This window comes from Echeneis naucrates, chromosome 7 (genome assembly GCF_900963305.1).
Source record: "Echeneis naucrates chromosome 7, fEcheNa1.1, whole genome shotgun sequence".
In the NCBI taxonomy this organism is placed as follows: domain Eukaryota; kingdom Metazoa; phylum Chordata; class Actinopteri; order Carangiformes; family Echeneidae; genus Echeneis; species Echeneis naucrates.
The window spans coordinates 24,841,136-24,860,546 of NC_042517.1; the positions used below are offsets into that span (position 1 = coordinate 24,841,136).

The 19,411-nt window shown below is 39.9% G+C and overlaps 1 protein-coding gene across 2 annotated transcripts in view; it reads left to right on the forward strand.

Annotated features, from left to right (window-relative positions):
* arhgap4b (Rho GTPase activating protein 4b) overlaps positions 1 to 18,026 on the forward strand; it is a 28,900-nt gene extending 10,874 nt beyond the window's left edge. The window contains exons 5-24 of one of the 2 annotated variants that reach the window (XM_029505886.1): positions 1,879 to 1,941; positions 2,033 to 2,206; positions 2,443 to 2,571; positions 2,798 to 3,019; positions 4,232 to 4,333; positions 4,450 to 4,635; positions 5,583 to 5,667; positions 5,953 to 5,980; positions 6,227 to 6,323; positions 7,927 to 7,987; positions 8,105 to 8,182; positions 9,153 to 9,281; positions 9,906 to 10,011; positions 10,137 to 10,364; positions 11,764 to 11,819; positions 12,086 to 12,257; positions 14,268 to 14,360; positions 14,443 to 14,550; positions 14,952 to 15,054; positions 16,501 to 18,026. In XM_029505886.1, coding sequence (XP_029361746.1) covers positions 1,879 to 1,941; positions 2,033 to 2,206; positions 2,443 to 2,571; positions 2,798 to 3,019; positions 4,232 to 4,333; positions 4,450 to 4,635; positions 5,583 to 5,667; positions 5,953 to 5,980; positions 6,227 to 6,323; positions 7,927 to 7,987; positions 8,105 to 8,182; positions 9,153 to 9,281; positions 9,906 to 10,011; positions 10,137 to 10,364; positions 11,764 to 11,819; positions 12,086 to 12,257; positions 14,268 to 14,360; positions 14,443 to 14,550; positions 14,952 to 15,054; positions 16,501 to 16,686 — 2,406 coding nt within the window. In that variant the 3' untranslated portion in view covers positions 16,687 to 18,026. The remainder of the gene's footprint in view (positions 1 to 1,878; positions 1,942 to 2,032; positions 2,207 to 2,442; positions 2,572 to 2,797; positions 3,020 to 4,231; positions 4,334 to 4,449; positions 4,636 to 5,582; positions 5,668 to 5,952; positions 5,981 to 6,226; positions 6,324 to 7,926; positions 7,988 to 8,104; positions 8,183 to 9,152; positions 9,282 to 9,905; positions 10,012 to 10,136; positions 10,365 to 11,763; positions 11,820 to 12,085; positions 12,258 to 14,267; positions 14,361 to 14,442; positions 14,551 to 14,951; positions 15,055 to 16,500) is intronic. The other variant, XM_029505887.1, reaches the window with a different exon arrangement.
* Positions 18,027 to 19,411: the final 1,385 nt, after the last annotated feature.

Sequence of the window (19,411 nt, forward strand, 5' to 3'; positions counted from 1 at the left end):
ATTGAGGAGGATGTTACTATGAAGGATGTTACTGAGGAGGATATTACTGAGGAGATTGTTACTAAAGAGGATGTTACTGAGGAGACTGTTACTGAGGAGACTGTTACTGAGGAGATTGTTACTAAAGAGGATGTTACTGAGGAGACTGTTACTGAGGAGGATGTTACTGAGGAGGATGTTACTGAGGAGGATGTTACTGAGGAGGATGTTACTGAGGAGATTGTTACTAAAGAGGATGTTACTGAGGAGGTCGTTACTAAGGAGGATGTTACTGAGAAGGATATTACTGAGGAGTTTGTTACAAAGGAGGATGTTACTATGAAGGATGTGACTGAGGAGGATATTACTGAGGAGAATGTTACCAGCAGTGAGGATTAATATGAAAGCCAGGATGGATCAAGGGAGATGGAACAATGAGACAGGGTGTGCAATTTTAGCAATATCCCAGAAGAGATTTTTGCAGATCAATCCGGCCCTGCGGTTCCATGACAGACTGTTCTGGCCAGACTGTCTCAGGAGAAACAAGCTGGCTCTGATCAAGGATCTGTGGGGCCAGGTACATGGTCAGGAGGAGGAAGCCAGAGCCAGGGCCCTCCAGAAAGTGGAAGCAATGCATCTTGTGCCCGAAGCACAAAAGGGTGTAGAACCAGTGCTCCAAATGAGGAGTACATTCATGTAAACATCACCTCAAAGTGATCTGTGCCTTTACTTGTTAGCATACGTACATAGCAAAGCACAAGGCGACTTGTGACAACAAGGGCATAAAACATTTTTTAAAAAGTAATAAACTTTATATCTATGGTTAGGTGTAAAGATTTGATGCAGTGAAAGTGAAAAACAATATTTATATATTACATTTCCATTACACTTTTAATAGAGAGACCATTTTGGGTGCTCGGGGTAAAAAGTGTTGGGGTTTTTTGTTGTTGCTTTTTTTTTTTTCCATAAACTCTTATTGCTGCAAAAATAATAAAGTATCAAAATTAAGGCTGTAATAGCCTCATTGCAAATACTGCACTTTTTGGGCAATATTGCATTTTTTATGTTTTTCCCTTTCAAGAAATCTGGGGTTCTTATGACATTAAGGCAATAAAAACGTGGTGTGGTGAAAGTGAAAAAAAAAGAAAAGATATATTTATCTGTCTCCTCATCTCGATGGTACTTCCAATCTCATTCATTTTATAGAGTTCACACAGTCATCTCGCTCAAATCACTGGACACTGTACACTGTGCACACACACTCCCGTACCTTCTCACAAATGAAAAGTGAGCAGAATTTAAATAAAGCCTTCACACTTTCCAGAAGGAGCTACAACTTGTGCCAATTGAAGCAAGACACCTTTTTGTTTCCAAAGAATCACTAGTTGGATTTATTAAATTTGAATTAAGTTTTATTTTCCATGTGTTTTTCATGGAATTCATTCATGAAAAGTATCACCATATGGTAACAACACAACTGCAAAGCAATGGATCACTGTTGTTATTGATTCAATAAATTATTATTTCACATGATATAGAATGTGCTTATTTGGACTCTTACCCAGCTTTTGATGAAACGATTGATGTTTATACACCAAATGTTAAAGTGGAGTTAGTTAGTTTAACTGACCTAAAAACAGCTGCTCTCTTCAAATAAGAAGAGAGAAAAGGCATCTGCCATCATGCTATGTTTGATTAATATCTGTAAAATATCAACTCTAAGAAAATCTTCTGAATGTTAAAAGTTAGGATAACAGCATTTTGCTAGTAAGGTAGCTTTATGTTTAACATACACACATAACAGTGGTATCAGCAGGAAAACAGATACATGTATTTTCCACAAAACTATTTATTTAACAAACAGTGTTTTTGACTTTTAATTTACTTTCCACATTTCAGAGCAAAGAAGTTGGCATTCAGATGCAGGACGAGCTGCTCAAGGTCACCACTGAACTCCAGACAGTGAGTTTCCTCTTGCATATAATTGATCAGGACATGGTCATAAAAATTCGGAGTGGTAATGTGGTAATGTGGATGTTGTGTTTGTGTTGAGGCCCTGAAGACATACAACCTTTACCACACGGACTGTCTGATAGCTGAGGGGAAGCTGAAGGAAGCGGAGCGGCTGGAGGAGAGACACACCGGCAAATCGGCAGAGCTCGGCCCCGGCCAATCAGGAGGACAGAGGCGGAGCTCTGTCAAGAAGATGGAGAGATTAATGGAGAAGGTGTGTGTGTGAGAGAGGGTAACAAGTAGATAGACTGACAGTTAAAAGAGCAGGTGACATGAAGCTTTGCATTGAGTTTCCCATAGAACCAACCATTTCCTGTTCAACATTTTGTGAGAGCATTCCTCTGTTATGCATATGCTTTGAGTAATATCATTATATGTTGTCATTTTTCAACACCTAGTTTTGTTTTCAAATGTCATTTATTTTGCTTCTGTGCATGAATGTGCGCACAGAGACACGGTCGAGTGCAGGAGACGCAGCTGAAGTGCACCAAGGCTCGTAATGACTACTTGCTGAATCTAGCAGCAGCCAACGCAGCCATGAACAAATACTACCTGCAGGACGTGAGCACTCTCATCGATGTAAGGAGCATGTAGTTCAAGCTGTTTCCTTGTTTATTTGTTCAACAAAGTCGGACTCATTCCTATTTGTTGTTATTCTCTGATCAATTGTAACTTCTTTTTTTTTTTCTTCTTTGGCCTTCCCTCTGCCTGTACATTTCTCCCTCTGTGTCCATTTTTTCCTTCTCCTACATTGCCTCTCTCTCGACCTCCATCGTCTGTCCTCACCCATCTTCCCCCCTGGCAGTGCTGTGACCTCGGCTTCCATCTGTCTGTGGAGAGGGTGATGAGGTGTTACCTGGCCAGTCGGTTACGCATCCAGAAGACGGAGGAGATGGGACTCAAGCAGTTGGAGGCAGCTGTGACATCTCTGGACCAGGGCGGAGACAGAGACGCGTTACTACAGCAACACGACGCTGCCTTCTGCCTCCCTTTCCGATTCAACTACCACCCACATGAGGGAGACCAGGTGAAGTCACTGTGCCCCCCGGGGCAGGTGTATGTTTTCTCTGGAAATAACAGTTGTATGACACAGCTATAAAGCCATCTTAGTTTATTAGTGTATTATGCACCCAATGATCACAGGTAGGTGGCCATTAGTGTGCCCATCTAACTACCTGCTGTTGTACATCCAAAGCCAAGGAGCAAATTATAAGCTGAATACGCAGAAAGCATGCCCATGCAGGCTTATAGGTGGTAGGTGAGGGTTTAGTGTGGGTCAGTGTGGGGAAGGCAAACACATAGCCGGTATGGGGCCCAGAGCAGTTTTCTCCTTTTGGGCCTTAATGAGGGTTTCTGTGGTTTCACTTATAGAAATCCCACATTGGGTTTGTTTAGAATAGCCTATGTGGGGATCATAGCAGATTTGACTCTTAGGGACTCAATATCAGTTTTACAACAATGTGATTTTACCTAGAAAGACTAAATGCTGAACCCCATGTTGAACCTACAGCGGTTCACTTACACACACATTATTTTAAAGTCATAGAAGCTGTCGGACTAGGGCTGGTAGCTAGCCAAGTAAGGGCTCTTTATTTGCTTTGGGATGTTTAAACTCCAGTGGGCAATCTGCACCACATGTGACAAATAAATCTTAAATTTTGAATCTTGAATCTTGGTTAGCAAACTGGTTAGCAAAGTTAATGTTACAGTTCCCAAACTCATTATAGTTTTGTGTCTGTGCGTGTTCAGTCCAAGTTATTCTTCATTAGCATCACATGTCCATAAGAGACCTTGCTGACAGTTTATTGAGTAACGAGAGTTAGCATTAATAAGCTAATTACCTACATCTTAGAAAATCAGCTACCCACAAAACAGATATGTTATCAGTGGCTTTTTCACACTTCTGTATGAAAATTAAAAAACAATCAATAAAATGAGTGTGCCTTTGACAAAGGCAAATCATTTTGCTACGGTAGGCTAGTGTGCTTGACAAGTGTAGCAACAGTAACTGACAGAAGGGTTTATCCATCAGGCTGGTGCATCCATATTTCAGTGTGTGATCACACTTGATTTAAAAATGAACCCTTCTACTTCTACAGGAGCTATGGTGGGATTGGGTGGCTACTCCACAGCTATGAACTCTAACCTGCTAAATTTTTCCCATCAAATAAAATATCACACCAGTTTGGTTGGGAAGATCCCTTACTGCATTAGATCGTGTAATTTTTGTGAATTTCAGGTTTGTGAGGTGAGCGCAGAGAGCCAAGTGAGATACGAGCTGGAGACCAGGTTTCAGCAGCTTCAGTCTCGACTCGCTGCAGTTACCCTGGAAACGGAGGAGGTCAGATAATACTGATAATTACTGTTTCCGTGATGATCTGTCTGTCTGTTTCCAACCATCACTCGCTAAGTGACCTGCTCATTTGACTGTTAGAAACCTGTGTCTCCTTCCTTCAGATCAGTAAAACACTGAAAGCCACACTCACAGCCCTGCTGGACAGCATGTGTGACAGCGAGTGCAATCCCTCCACTGACCTGCCCAGCAGCTTATCACATGAGCCCCCTGTAGGGAGCACCGCCCCAAAACTTACTCTTGCCAAGCGTCGAGCCAATCAGCAGGAGACGGAGACCTACTATTTTACAGTGAGTTAAAGTGGAGGCCATGATCAATACGTTTGATCAGTCCAAGCTCGGCTGAATATCTAAACCTTTTCCTAGCCAATAAGGGCTGTTCGTCTCTAAAACTCTGTGCAGGTGTTAACTTTATAGAATGATGTGAGTATTTCTAATAGTCCAAATATTTAGAATCAACACAACCTGAGCTAGTGATACAGTACATGTCACTCAAAAAGTAAAGATTGTGTTTCACATTGTGTTTAACATTTTATGTTCAACATAAAACACAGACTGTTGTGTTCATCTTCAGCTGATTTGAAGTTCCTATCTTCATCTGATCAGGAGTTCTGCTCATTGTTTTGAGAAGTAATAATGAAAAGTCAGCCCAGGAGCCTCTAATTGTGTCAACACAATAAATTTAGAGCAACCGCTCACACCGAGATCAGAAGAATACAGGTTTGATCCCAGAGAGATCCCAGAGCTGTAGAAACTGCTGACAGCTAGGTTTCTGAATGAGACACTGATTGGCTGTGATATCACTCCGGGAGCCAATAGGGGTGTCCAAGGTAGACGGATAAAGACATTGAATTTAAGCAGCAAACGTCCTGTCAAAGATACAGACCGATCCAGATCTCAACGAACTTCGTTTATCATTCATTCACTGAAGACAGTGTCACACACAAAATCGCTCTTATATGGTTCCATTATCTGAAGTGGGGTTAATTGTTGTTGTTATACATCAGTAATTTCCCTGAGGAGAATTTAAATGGTCTAAATTATTGATTCTCACTTTTCCCCTTCTTAATCCCTAAATGGACTCAAATGATAACACACATCTGATAAGATTCTTTCTCTTCGATGCTTTATCTCAGAAAGTGTTGCAGCCACATCACCATGTTAATATTCTGTCATTATGTTACTTATGACACTTTTCTTTGTTTTGTTTTGTTTTGTTTTTGTCATATTTTTCGTAGAAAGTGAAGGAGTTCCTCACCAGCAGCTCTCTGACCTCTAAACTTCAAGCCAAACATGACCTTCTCCAAGATGCCATACAGAAAGGTACAAAATGATGATGAGCCCGGGACATTTTATTGCTTCCTCTCATCCTTCTTTTTTGTCAAATGCTGCCTCAAGCAGTGAAGAGGAATAAGCTACAGTCACACAACTACTTCTGGACTCACAACAGGCCTTCTGTCGCATATTTAGTCACATTCCAAGACCCGTACACACAGTCAATTTGATGTGTAAAATCCATTCGGCTTTTAATATAGCTGCACATTCTTTGCACCAAGGCCCAAGAGCTAACCTCGTGTACTCTCTCACTTGCTTGTCTTTCTCCTGCAGCCGAAGCTGTCGACAGCGACCCTTCCAGGTAAACAATATATTTACACAGCAGCAACTAATGGGAGTGTGACTGTGAGGCACAGAGAGAGCAGAGACGACGAGGAGAAGAGGAAAGAGACCAAACTGAAACAAAATATTTTTAATACATTTTTTTGGAGGGTGGAACTTTTAAAAAGTGTGACTGATGCTAGCCTTTAGTTAAGATCATTAGCTTGTGAGTATTCTTACCCACATGGAAAATGGCATCATGCATCGTATTTATTATATTTCCCAGAATGCAATGTGCTCGGTCAGTACGTGTTCGGAAGTCCAGACCTGTTTCCCAATTCTGCCACACACTCTTCACCACAGACATAGTCTCCTACATACAGGTAACACTCGCACACACACGCACACACACGCACGCACGCACGCACGCACACACACACACACACACACACACACACATGCAAATGAACTAGACCCTTGTGTTAACCTCTTTTTGATTTGCTTGCTGCACTGCACTGCTGCTCAGCTCCCCCACCCCCCCCAAAAGGAAATTATTTACAACCTCCTGTCACACTGATGCAACAGAATAGTCCACGGAGGCTGGGGGTGGGGGTCTTGCTGCAAAAGCTCACACTAACCCTGCCTCCCTCCATTGTGCCGGTGTATTTACTGCTGCCTTCATGTGTACGGTCATGCTCATGGCTTAACTGCTGGCTTTTTCTCCTTTCAGTCCATTCCCTCCTTTTATCGCCCCCCCCCCCCCTCTTGTGAAAGGGATTAAAACACTCTGGCCTCTTTGCTGTCTCCTCTCTCGACTCTCCTACTGGGTGGATGTGTGTGTGTTTATGTGCAGCCTCTTCCCACAGCTTCTAAATCTTTATTTCCCTTATTTCTCTCTCTCTCCCTCCTCTAATCGCTACTTTTTTTCTCTATCTCCACTCTGCTGTGCTTGGCTTGGTGCAGAAGAAGAAGAAGAATGTCTCGGACACAGGTATTCAAACTGTGACTGATTACATACAGCAGGCCCCAAAGCTGCCACCAAATCAAATCTATTGTTGAAAACATAAAGGAATAGTTTTTAATTTTTCACAAACCGGAGTAGGTTTAGATCTGCTATCTGTGGTCCAGTCATCATTATGTAACTCTGCACGGCTGAGCTGTCTGATTGTGGTGAAAAGCTATTTTAATCCTCCACGGGCAGCAGTTGTGGAGCGATATTATTAGACTCTATTTTTAAATTTCATTTTACGAGTACATCATTTTCATAAATATTTCCTAAGAGTTAAATGTAGTGAAAAAACAGACAGATTGCTGTTTCAGCTTTTTGTTCTCAACTCAATTTATACAAAGTCACATTAGTGTCAGTAAACATTACTTGCACAAACCAAACCAAAAAACCCCTGATATTTACATATTTTATTTCCTGCTATAACACCCACCCCCTCCCCCCCCGTCTCTTTTTATTTGCTGATGTCTTTCTCTCTGTCTGTACACAATCTTCCTCCCTGTCCTGCTGGTTATTTTTCATATCAGGTCTGTCCATGGATGGGAAAATATATGATTTTATTCCATGTTGTGACAAAAAAACACTTATACACCATATTTTTGTTAAGGAATAATTCCTGTACGTAGAAATGTGAAAACAAAAATACAGGAAATGAATGTTTCTATTTTTACTGTTTTTTTTATTTATATATTTGAACTTGAAAACTATATAGGTGAACTATGATATATAAGAGACTAATTTAAGAGTTTTGAATTTCTTTCTGACCCAAATGTGAGGTGAAGCTATTGTGGTATTTTACAGAATGTACATTTTCAAGGGTATAAAGCATTTTCCGTGATTATTCTGGTTATATTTTTTTTTATAAAGTTTTATATGGTCCCACGCACAGCCCTGTTGTAGTCTTTGACTGAGTCAGCACTTTCCTTTGTTCTTCTAATGTTCCCATCTTCTCATCTTCTCTAATCGTCTTCTTTCTCCAGAGCTCTGGGCAGCAGATTCCTGTGGTGGTTGAAAGTTGCATCCGTTTCATAAACCTTCACGGTCAGTCACTTTTTATTTTATAGCACTAAGCTCTGCTGGGAAGAGGGTAGGGGCTTGTTTTTGTGTAAGCATCTATAGACATTTAATGCAAAATGGATATATATGTGTGTGTGTCAGGCCTGCACCATGAAGGAATATTCAGAGTTCCTGGATCGCAGAGGGAAGTTAATCTCATCAGAGACGCATTTGAGAGAGGTGAGTGATAACTTCACCTTCTCACAAAGAGGTGAAGTGAAACTGCATCACATTTTTTACAAGGAATAAAAGTTTGTTTTTATGTTGGTAAGCGCATTTTATCAGTTCCGTATTGGAACTGATAAAATTCAACCACAGACCCATGGCCTGTCAAAAGATGAACTTCTAGTATGAATAAGAATAATAGTATCATACCCACTGTAGCATTTTTGACTCCTCAAAACACATGTAGTGCACTTGTCTACTCCTTCTACTGGCACGTGAAAGAAATTGGGGAGGACAAAGCTGCAAGAGTGGGAGTTAATAAGAGAAACATCTGTGACTGAATGATTGTGAGCAAGACTTGAGCACAGGGACATTTCAAATTTCAAATTTTGCGTGACTATTATCGTACTTGATTGTTTGTTTGGAATTATAGTCTCTCGATGTCATACCATTTATTTGTCATCATTAGTTAATGTTATTGGTGATATGTGATTCCCCCACTGTGGGACAAGTAGAGGAATTAGCTTTTTTTGCTTATTATGTTTATTTATTTTATTCTCCTGTATTTTTAGTTCATTTTCCCTTTTCTGGTGTTAAATGTAATTATTACATAAAGATGATTGGTGGTGTGGGTTGAAATGGACATGTATTCATCAAGCGGTTGTGATTTCAGATGTGCTAATACTATAAGAAGAGCAGGCAGTGTCATAACAATGCAGCTAACGAACAGCTACAGAAATGCTGATTATTAGTTTATAGAGTAGTAAAAAATACTGGACGATGATTATGACTTAGATGTTTAGAGCTCTAATAATGACCATGATTATCTTTACAGGAAACTATGATTTAACATCTTAAAATCACAGCTTTACATCTGACAGAAGGGTCCTGTTCTTTTAGCAGCCTGACTGTGGACTGTTTTGAAGCTGGTGTTGGTGTCTCATCACTACTGTCATCACACATGTCATGTTTTAACTCCCTGCAGGAGAGGATCCTCTGTCAGACAGTGAGTGTGATCTGGACTCTGTGGCCGGTGTATTGAAGCTTTACTTCAGGGGCCTTGAGCCTCCCCTCTTCCCTTACGACAGCTACTCTCAGCTGCTGGAGTGTGTCCGTAAGAGCCCCCCTTTGCCCTCTCTCTCTCTCACTTATGTAACCAGTATATCTGTGTTTCAGATATTGGTTTCACTGGGTTTGATAGTCTGCTTTCAGTTCCTTGTCCAGTTATTTATATATATAATCTTGTTTCTAGATTCTTACTGGAGCTCAGTAAATGTCACACTTTCCCTCGCAGTAGGATGTGGATAAATTCTTTTGTATATGAATAAACCTGCTAATTTAAGGTGTTGTCCAGCTTCACATGGGCTCCACCAGAACTTTACTCATGACTGAAGAAGAAGCTTGTTTATGATGTCCCTTACAAATAAGCTACATGTTCTGTTTGCGCAAGATGCAGCAACTGCTGTTCTCTCTCTCTGTTATCTCTTCTTCTGTTTACTTTTATCATTAATGCTGTTCCTGTAGGCAAGTACCCAGGTCTGTTTTCTGATACAGAAACACTGAGTCACAGTTTGAACACCTAACCAAAGCTGTGAACCTGCCTGCAGGTCGCTAATTCCCCATAAATATTTAGATGAAAAGTCAGTGGCCTAATAAATCAGCCCCACCCTCACCTGAGAGTACTTGTCACAACATTTCAACTCTTGCTCTTTTTCTCTCTGCTTCCTATCATGATCAGAAATTGAGGGAGAGATAGAGAAAGCCGGCCAGATTAAAGCGATTGTCTCCACCTTCCCACGGCCTCTCCTCATCGTGATGCGTTACCTTTTCGCTTTTCTCAATCAGTAAGCCACAACACAGCCTCATGTGGGATTTTATATAAATTTCTCCTCCAGTCATAAAACTTTACATTCATGCCAAAAATGGCAAGTTAATTCTGTGTGTGTGTGTGTGTGTGTGTTTTTCCCAGCGTGTCTCAGTACAGTGATGAGAACATGATGCAGCCCTACAACCTGGCTGTTTGCTTTGGGCCAAGCCTGCTGAGGGGGATGGACTCTGATGACGCTGTTGCTAGGCAGCCACAGGTTAATGACCTTGTCAAAACCATGATCCTGCAACATGACATCATCTTCGCAGGGCAATCAGAACTGCCGGGGCCCGTCTATGAGAAGCACATGACTCTGGAGCAAGAGTACTGGTGAGTACTGATTAATGTTGCATTAGTTGTGGTGGAAGCCATTAACATGAATACATAACTGTGTCAGATGACCTGGAACTTTGAAATGAACGCAATGTAGTAAAAGTCAGAAGTATAAATAATAACATCAAATTAATTCTTATTGTTGTATTGATTGATAATTAAATGGCACTAAATCAGTTTCAGGAAAAAAGAAGAGTAGGCATGCTAACAAACTGTCAACAGTGATGTGTTTGAAATTGATTCAGTTCATTTTAAATCTGGTTTCACTGACTATTTGGTGTGAACAAAGTTATCACAAGAGTTATAACCAACACAATTCTCAAGTGTGAAATTAACTGGAAAGATAATGCCTAATGTTTAACCTTTTGAATTCTTAAACTTTTAGTTTTACCAACAACCAATTTTACCAACTTTATTCAATAATACAAGAATGCTCTGTTTTAGTTTCCTCTGATATTTCTTCTCTTGATAGCTGCAAGAAAAGTTGGTCATGTGATCAAGCTGCTGTCCATAGTGTTTCTACATAATATGTTGTATTTTTGTGAGCTGCAGCCTGACTCACATGAGTATAATACACCATCTGTCGGTTTATATAGTCACTTGGTATTGAACTGTTGCAGATGGGCCGACAGTACAAGAATGTGTGCAGTAAAGCAGCCGCAAAAACAACTAAGGCTGTGTTACCCTTTTTCATTTCTTTATTATACTGATTGAAAAAGTTTTTCTTCTTTTTAACTGACAGCCTCAAACCACATTTTTTTCATGGCCTTCGAACAAAAATTGATTATAACTTCAATGAGATCAAACTGGCCTCTGTTATTTACATAACTTTTCTGGAGAACAGAGCTGCTTCTTCTGAGCTCTGGGCTGAAGTCACATGACTTTAATACGCAGTCAGATCCAAGTATGTTGAGCAGATTCCTCTCGGGCCCTTTTGGGGGCTCAACCTTTTAAAACAGAATTTCATGCCATGCCAAAGGCGTTTCTGTGCAGCTCGCAATGCTTTGTATGAGAGCTGCTCAATACTGTTAAACTGGTTGCTCACTGAAATTGAACACAAGCTTAGAGTCAATTGGCAATGTCCATGAAAACCTCCAAAAACTCCTTAATCAGCTTTTAAGGAATTTAATAAAGCTGGCTGTCCCCCTCGTGAACATTTAGAAAATATACCAGAAACACAAACTGTTTTTGTTGTGTGACTGAAGGTTGCCAGTGACTTGGTTCACTGTTTTCTATTGATCATCAGGTCCTTTAAGTATTATACAGCCGTATTACTCACATCTTATTTGGAGCCACAAACAGTTTGGGTTGAAATGAGGAAGCGATCCATCGGTATGGATTTTGGTGTGAGGAACTGTGCATGACCACTGACTTGTGTTTTTCTGCTTGTCTGCAGTGAACCAATCACAGAAGAGGGAGACGGAGAGACCGAGCATCTGCCTAGTGAGGACGGTGAGGCCACGCATTACATACACACAAACACACACACATATTCATATTTTTCATTTATACAGACAGTGCTTTAGTGGGCAGTGGTGGGGAGGATCCAATCCCATCTGACAACAAAAATGTGTTCAGAAGTAGGGGGGAGGGTTGGGGGAGAAGACTTCTTCTTCTTCTTCACACTTGCCATCACGTTTGTTTGCATTTGCATGGATAAAGTTAATTTCTAAAGATGACACGTGATGTGTTTGTGCTTACTGTGTGTGTGTGTGCAGAGTGGGAAGCAGTGGCCATGTTTGACTACGTCGCCAGATCTCCAGCAGAACTGTCGTTCAAGCAGGGAGAGATTCTCATCCTTCACAGCAAGGCCTCTTGTGATTGGTGGAGAGGCGAGGTGGGAGGGGTTAAGGGCCTGATCCCTCATAAGTACATCAGTGTGCTGGAAGGGTGAGTGACCCTAATGACTTTACTTTCTCAGCTTCAACACAAATCAGAACACAAGTCAGAGCCTGTTGTATGTTCTTCTCTAGTGTTTTCTTGGGACCAGATTATTTGTATTCCCACCAAAGATTTTTTTCTTGTCAAAGCGAACATCACATCCCCCCTGGGGAGGTTGTATGGCCTAAAGAATAGCAAGAGTAATTTGTAAGGAGAAACAACTTGTCTTTACATTTCGGTAGTTATGGTTATGAGTTTGTATCATAGCAATAGTCCGATGATTTGTGAGGACACAAATGCACAACCAGATCTGTCAGACAAATATAAAAAAGTCCTTCATGAATAGAAACTTAATGTCTGTTCTTCAGTAAAAACTAAAATTTGTCTTGGACATCACAATTTAAAAACACACTTTCAAGCACATTCATACACAACAACAGATAAGAACAGTGCAGCCTATTTTGTCTTATGTAGAACAGTTATTGCAGAGAGGATGAATGAGTTGGATGAATGAGTGGATGTTTTTCCGGGCCAGTTGGGTTCTGTATCATCTGTTTTAAGGAGCAGTCAGAGATAGTTGGGCTGTTCTGGTTATTTTACTGGCCTGATTTATTATGCAGAGTTTCGTCTTGGTGGTAGTAGTGAAGAAGTTGAACCAGGATGAAATGTTGTAGATGAGAGAGGATTCAATGAGTGAGCTGTAAACAAGTGTTAAAATGTCTTTGCTGACATCAAAAGTCTTCAGTTTTCTGAGCAGGTGGAGACGCTGCTGTGCCTTTTTGTAGACAGAGTCAGCATGTTGTTGAAAGGACAGGCAGGTGTCGATCCCTGTCCTGAAAACGCTGTACCTGCTCCACCAGCTGCCCATGATTGCTGAGCGGTTGGAGCAGGTGCTCTGTCACATTTTGTTACATAGTAACATAGTTTATATTAACAAATTGTACAAAATTGTAGGAAAATATTTGTTTTCCTGCTGTAAGTTAAATAGGGATGTTGACACAACGCTCGTGTCATGAAATGTGACATGATAGCAGGTGACTTTCATTTATTTTAGCTTAAACATCACAAGCAGCCTGACTTAAAGAAACATAATCCACCCTCCAGCGCTGTAAAGTTCAGCTGTGAAACTCAAGAGTAGAAATGGATTAATGCAGGATTAAGTGCCTGATTTATCATTGAAGGTGACTTTGGGAAGTCATGACTCCGGGCCAGGAAATAATTTGCCACAAAACTCCTCAGAAAAGTACAAATTTGAAAATGAACATGACAAACATGATATCATGTTTTATGTAATGAGCTTTAGAAGTGCTGGTTGGCAATTTTTCTACCTTCAGACATTTATTTCACGCTGTTCTCAGTCCTTATGCTAAATTAAACCTGCTGCTGGATGTAGCTCTGTAATTATTCTGCACGCTTGGCATCAAGCTTCTTCTCCCAAAACTGTGCCTTCAAATTGACATGAAATGTATTTCATTTCCAACATGCTGAAATAAGTATTAGACATCATCAAAAATAGCAAAAAAATCAGCAAAAATAATCAAATTAAAAAAGTCAAATTAGACCATGATTTTATTTATAAATACAGTAAAAAGTTGAAACATTCAAGGAGGGTGTGTGTGTGTGTGTGTGTGTGTGTGTGTGTGTGTGTTTTTTTTTTTTTTTTTTTGGAACCACTAGAATAGTGTTTCACAGAACAACATTGGTTTTCTGCTCTGGTATGTTTGAACTCACACTGCTCCACCATTAACTCCACCATTAACTACTTCACAATATCAATGGCCAGGAATTTTAGGCTCAGCTGTTTTATAAAAGGTAGCAGTTGTGCAGTTATACTATGGGATTGTGTTTATTATACAGGCAGTAGTTGTGTAGTTATACTATAGCATTATGTTATAGGAAAATGACTTTCGGTATATTTTTGCCGTTATTTTGTCTTTAATTCCAAATTTGAATCTGTAGTCCTTGTCCTTGTAATGAAATATATGCTTAATATAACTTATCCCTCTTCTCCTCCCTCAGGTCAGAGCGAGGGAAAAGAGAGGAAGGAGGAGGAGGAGGAGGCAGCACTGGAAACTTGGCAACTGAAGATCCACAGACGGAGAACACAACTCGGTACACACACAACCACACACACACACATAAACACAAACACGCAAAGCACAAAATTACTCAGTCTCTGAATTTGTCCTGAAAGGATGCGGGTGAACAGCGACAGTGCTTCATTGCCTGGAAGACAGAGAGGGAGTGAGGGGAGCCCCAGTCGAAAGCCGCCAGCGTCCACTGCCACAAGGCACCTGCCAGTGTAGGACTGACACGCACTTTGGACAAAATTCCTTTGCAATGCATGTGTTGTATAATGTGACAATACACAGAAGTTTGAATTGTCTTCAGAAATCGCTTTATAAAGTGATACTGTAATATGCCCATGGTTTTTATACCCAGTGGCTAAAAAAACTGTTACTGCACACCAGAGACACCAGTTTATGAAGGCTGTAAACAGCATTGATAATAACACACGGACGAGAATAATAGTTGTAGTCTTAGCAAGTGTTAACTTTAGAGAAGAATAAGTCTGCTCCGCATTTCACCAATGACAAAATTAAGCGCGCTCTAACCTCAGTGTCTGTCTGAGAGAGAACTGAGAAACGTCTCGCGGCAAAATACGAAGCAGGAATCTTCACCTGTCCTCTAACTGTCTCTCAGGTCTCAGGAGAGAAGACACACTCTGGACACTGTGAGACAGGGAGGCCTCAGACCCACCGACAGACCTCCTTTTGGCCAGGCAGACAGAACTACGGTCGACAAGGTCAGCAGTCCAACCTATTCAACCGCTCTTATGAGCCACACTGTCAGACAACCTTCACCTATAATTCCTAAATTTTTTGGTAACATGTTGTGTTTGTGCTCTGAATCTTTTCTGAATGAATGGCCTGCAGTGATTTCAAGAAGCAAAAAAATATTTATCTCTGTGAACCCTGAAACAGGTCTGTAGTGGGGTGGAGCAATTCTATCTCATGTTAGCAGGCTCGCTAAATAGTATGATTTATATGAACTCAACAGTTTGTTCTGGTTAAATGTGCTGATATTATTGAAGATACATCCTTTTTTCAATGACCAGGACTACAGGAATGTCCTTCTTCTCCCTTTTGTGTATGTGTCGCTTCATAAACAGACATTTGCCAAGTCAAACTATATGAATTTGAATACATCAATCAAAAATATATTTTCTGTTTGAACTTCTCCAGAGTTTTGTCTGATATATAGTTAAACATCTCTCTCAGGAGCTCTCGTAACAACAGGTCAGTCAGCCAAGATGCATACCTGATTTATAATCAAAGAAAACAGGGACATCTGACTTTATACAATTTCAGACATTTAAAAACGTTTCAATTGGGACATTTGGAAAAGGCCTGATGTGGGGAGGGGAGGCTGGATCATAGCCCAGACTTTAGCCAAGAGCTGCTGGGCAGAAATGTTGGATGCTGAACACAACACAGACATTATTGGAAAGATTTTTATATGTGAGGCTGTAGATAAACTGGGGAATACAATATTAGTGTGGTTCAGCAACCAGCATCTCTCTCTCTCTCTCTGTGAGGTTTAGTAACAGGCTAGCTTTACTGCTCACAGTAATGACTATGAAACAGCATCAGGACTGCAGAAGAATGGGGAAACAAACCTCAATTATAATCATTATATCAGCTAAAACTCATCATTTTCAATTTGCTGTGTCAGACTTGAAAACAGATTGTGCAGTAAATTTATCAAAATATTACAGCGTTATATACATTTATCATTACACATACCATTGTTGTCTGTTAGAATAAAATTATCCTTTTTTTAAAGCAGACATTTCTGCAAGACTAGAAAGTAGAAATTGTTTTTTAATTATGTGGAAGACAATAATTAGAATCAGAGTGAAAATAACATCTGATTTACACTGTAACTACAGATGATGGAGTCTAACTTTACAGTAAAACCTATACTCAGGCAAATTAAAACAATAATTAAAAAATACAGACAATTACAGTGATGCATAAAACGATGCTCCTTGCATTGTATACCGTCAGCAGTGACTAACGCACAATACAGCAATTGTACAAACGTGTTGACATCTGAGCACAGAGAAATTCAGACAAGAATGCAATGGTTATCAGGTTAAGTGGGAGGAGTCATCACAGCCAGGCTTTAATTTTCATTCTTCCACGTGTCGTTCTCTTGATGTTTGCTGCTCATCCTCTCACTCTCTCAGGAGATGATCAGCCGTCAGATGAACTCAGTGTTCAAGGAGCTCCTGTCACGCCAGCCTCCTATCCAGTCATCAGCCCTCACCACCCCAGCTGCCCCTACTCCCTCTCCGTCCTCTTCCTCTGCCCCTGCTGCCAAAAAAGTAGGATTTGGCCTCAGAGGACGGGCCCTCTTCAGACCTATGGACTGAGTGCAAGGAGAGGATGACTGGAATTGCTGGTTTACTATTAAATAATAATAAGGAGGATAAAGATGATGGTTACATTGATGACAATGGTGCATTTGGTGAAGATACTGATTTATTTTTGCGACACATGTATAATATTTGCATCTCTACCATCTCATAGTGCCACTAGTCTCAGTGCCGTGTTACTGTATGTCCAGTGTGTCTGTTTCCCAGATGGTTTTGGTCTTTACATGTTGTAGTCTGTTTTTGTTCTCCAGGCTTTCGAAGCTTTTTGGAGAATCAGGGATGTGACATCACCAGTGACATCACCAGTTTGACTTTTAGAAGTGGTCGCCATGATGCTTATATCAAAAACAACAAAAGTGTTATGCTGCCCCCTAGTGGCAGGTCTGAGACCAGATCTCATGGTAATTTTTGCTTTGTTTTAAATGTCAAAGCTGATCTGGGGCCTGTGTCTAGGAGTGCCTTCACATCTTACAATCCTTTTTCTTCTTCACATTTATATAACTTTAAATAACCTTGATAGGTTTAAACTCTGGATATTATGTTTAAAAGATGTGATCCATATGTTAATGGAATCCCAAAGTGTTCACTATTAAATAAATAAAACATTATGGCATCATGTGATTAAATCATGAATGTTTTAATTGCCAACAGAAAAATCTGAAATAAGAAAAGAAATTAGTAAAGTTTAAAATAAAATTTCAACATTTAACACCTTAGCATTTTATTGGATATAGTTTTATTTCAATGTATACATATTTCAAAATGCCCTTTCAGTTGATTTTCATTTCATGTGAAGATTTTTTCCCAATGTCACAGCTGATCTAAGTGCTAAGTGACTAAAGCCTTGGTTCGTTGCGGAGCTAAAGAGGCGGGATACAAAGCTTAGATCAACATTGAAAAACTGCAAATAAACACAATATAATATTCTAGATGTCTTTGAAGCTTCACAAGGCTGCTCATGCTGCACACCTGAGCAGTTAGCTCAACCAATGTTACCTAGGTTCAGTTGCAGTCCATCCTCAAAGTGAAGAATCACTTCACACAAACGCTAGCAGATAACATTAGTGACCCTAACCCGCAACCCTTACACCTTATTCTGCAACATTTAGTTTGACAGGATTCCTCTGTTCTTATTCACTCTTTGTTGTGAACTTTTCTTTCTTTTTTTGAATCAGATTTTTATTAAAAAAAAAAAAAAAAGCTGAAAAATTATTCAGGATGTTTAGACAGCTAGGTAGGTTGAATTAGGTGAAAAGAGCCCCCAGTTTCCATATTTGTGTACTGTTCCGGAGCATGGTCTGTGTCTGAAACTGCCTATAAACTGTTTTCACTTTTCACGTTTTGTTGTTCTCATTAACAGAAGTGGAAAAAAAACAAAACCAAAATATAAAATAGCAGTTTTAAATAAAACGTAGCATTATTTTAAGAAGGGGCATTTTGAAATAGACCATAATATAAAAATTTAAGTATTATTAAAAGAAGAATGAAATTTCATTCTTAGTTATTTTCAGCCATTTTTGAAACAGTTTGAAGTGGTTGGTTCTTACTATCAGTTATATTCAAGAATTTTTCTTTAATAATTATTTATTTGTTTCTTTAGATATTTGATACTGGATACTGTGACGCTCCATAGATGTTAGCTGAAAAAAACAAAAAAGCAAATTTAAAGGTCAGCTTTTAATAACAGCATGCAGTGTTGACACACAGAAACACGCCGATGAAACACATTCCCCTTCATATGTGATACATGGCCTGATGTGCAGGCCAAATCTCAGGGCTTTTGCAGAGTTAGGGACAGACTAACTCAGGTTTGGCTTCGAAGGAATAAGTAAGAGTTGTTTTTTTGTTTGTTTGTTTGTTTGTTTGTTTGTTTGTTTGTTTTTCACTCAGGGCTTCAGTTGACTTATTCTTCAACTAGAAATTTTGCCCTACCCTCAAGAGCCAAAATGGTCCCCTGTGTCAGAGAGTGATTTCCTCTGGTTTAAACTGTGAATGCAACTGCAATGTTTTTGGAGCCACAATTCAAACTCTTTTGTCGTTCATCCAGCACATTTTGACTATATATATCCATCATCATCCACGGTTCCCATTCAAGCGTATGTTTCAGGACATTTGCGATGTATAGTGTACAATTGCTCTGACTCCAAAAGCATTGGAAATGTTTCTACGTGTGACATCTCCTTTCTCTTGTATTTCAGCATTGAAAACATGGAAGCAGGATCACTTTTGAAAATACTGATTTTGCCCCCTATGATTAAAAACAGCCTGTTATTCTAGATCACTGTTTGATGATGTCACCAAATTAACTGTCCAATTGTTTATGTGGTTGATAAAATGAATACATTAAAAATGATGAAGTGATTACTGATTAATAGGTTGTCAGTGTCTTTGAATTGTAAAATCTGCTGTATTTTGGGGCAGATCTACAGGGGCCCATAAGGGGACAGAGGCCACCTGTGAAATCAAGCTTGCTCCTTATTATCCTTCACTAAAATAGGCAATAAATAAAGAGCACTTTTAACTGGCACAGTTACATTCCCTCATCGAGTTAACACAGCGGGCGGCTCCATTTGCAGTATAAATTTCAAAACAAATCAGTCCTGCTAATCTGCATAGTTAAGGTTATTCAGTGTTACTAACAGTGTGAGCAGTTGTTAGGTTGAGATGCTAGTGGATTAGCAAATATTAATTTCAGTTGATGCACATAATTCTCTTTGAAAGG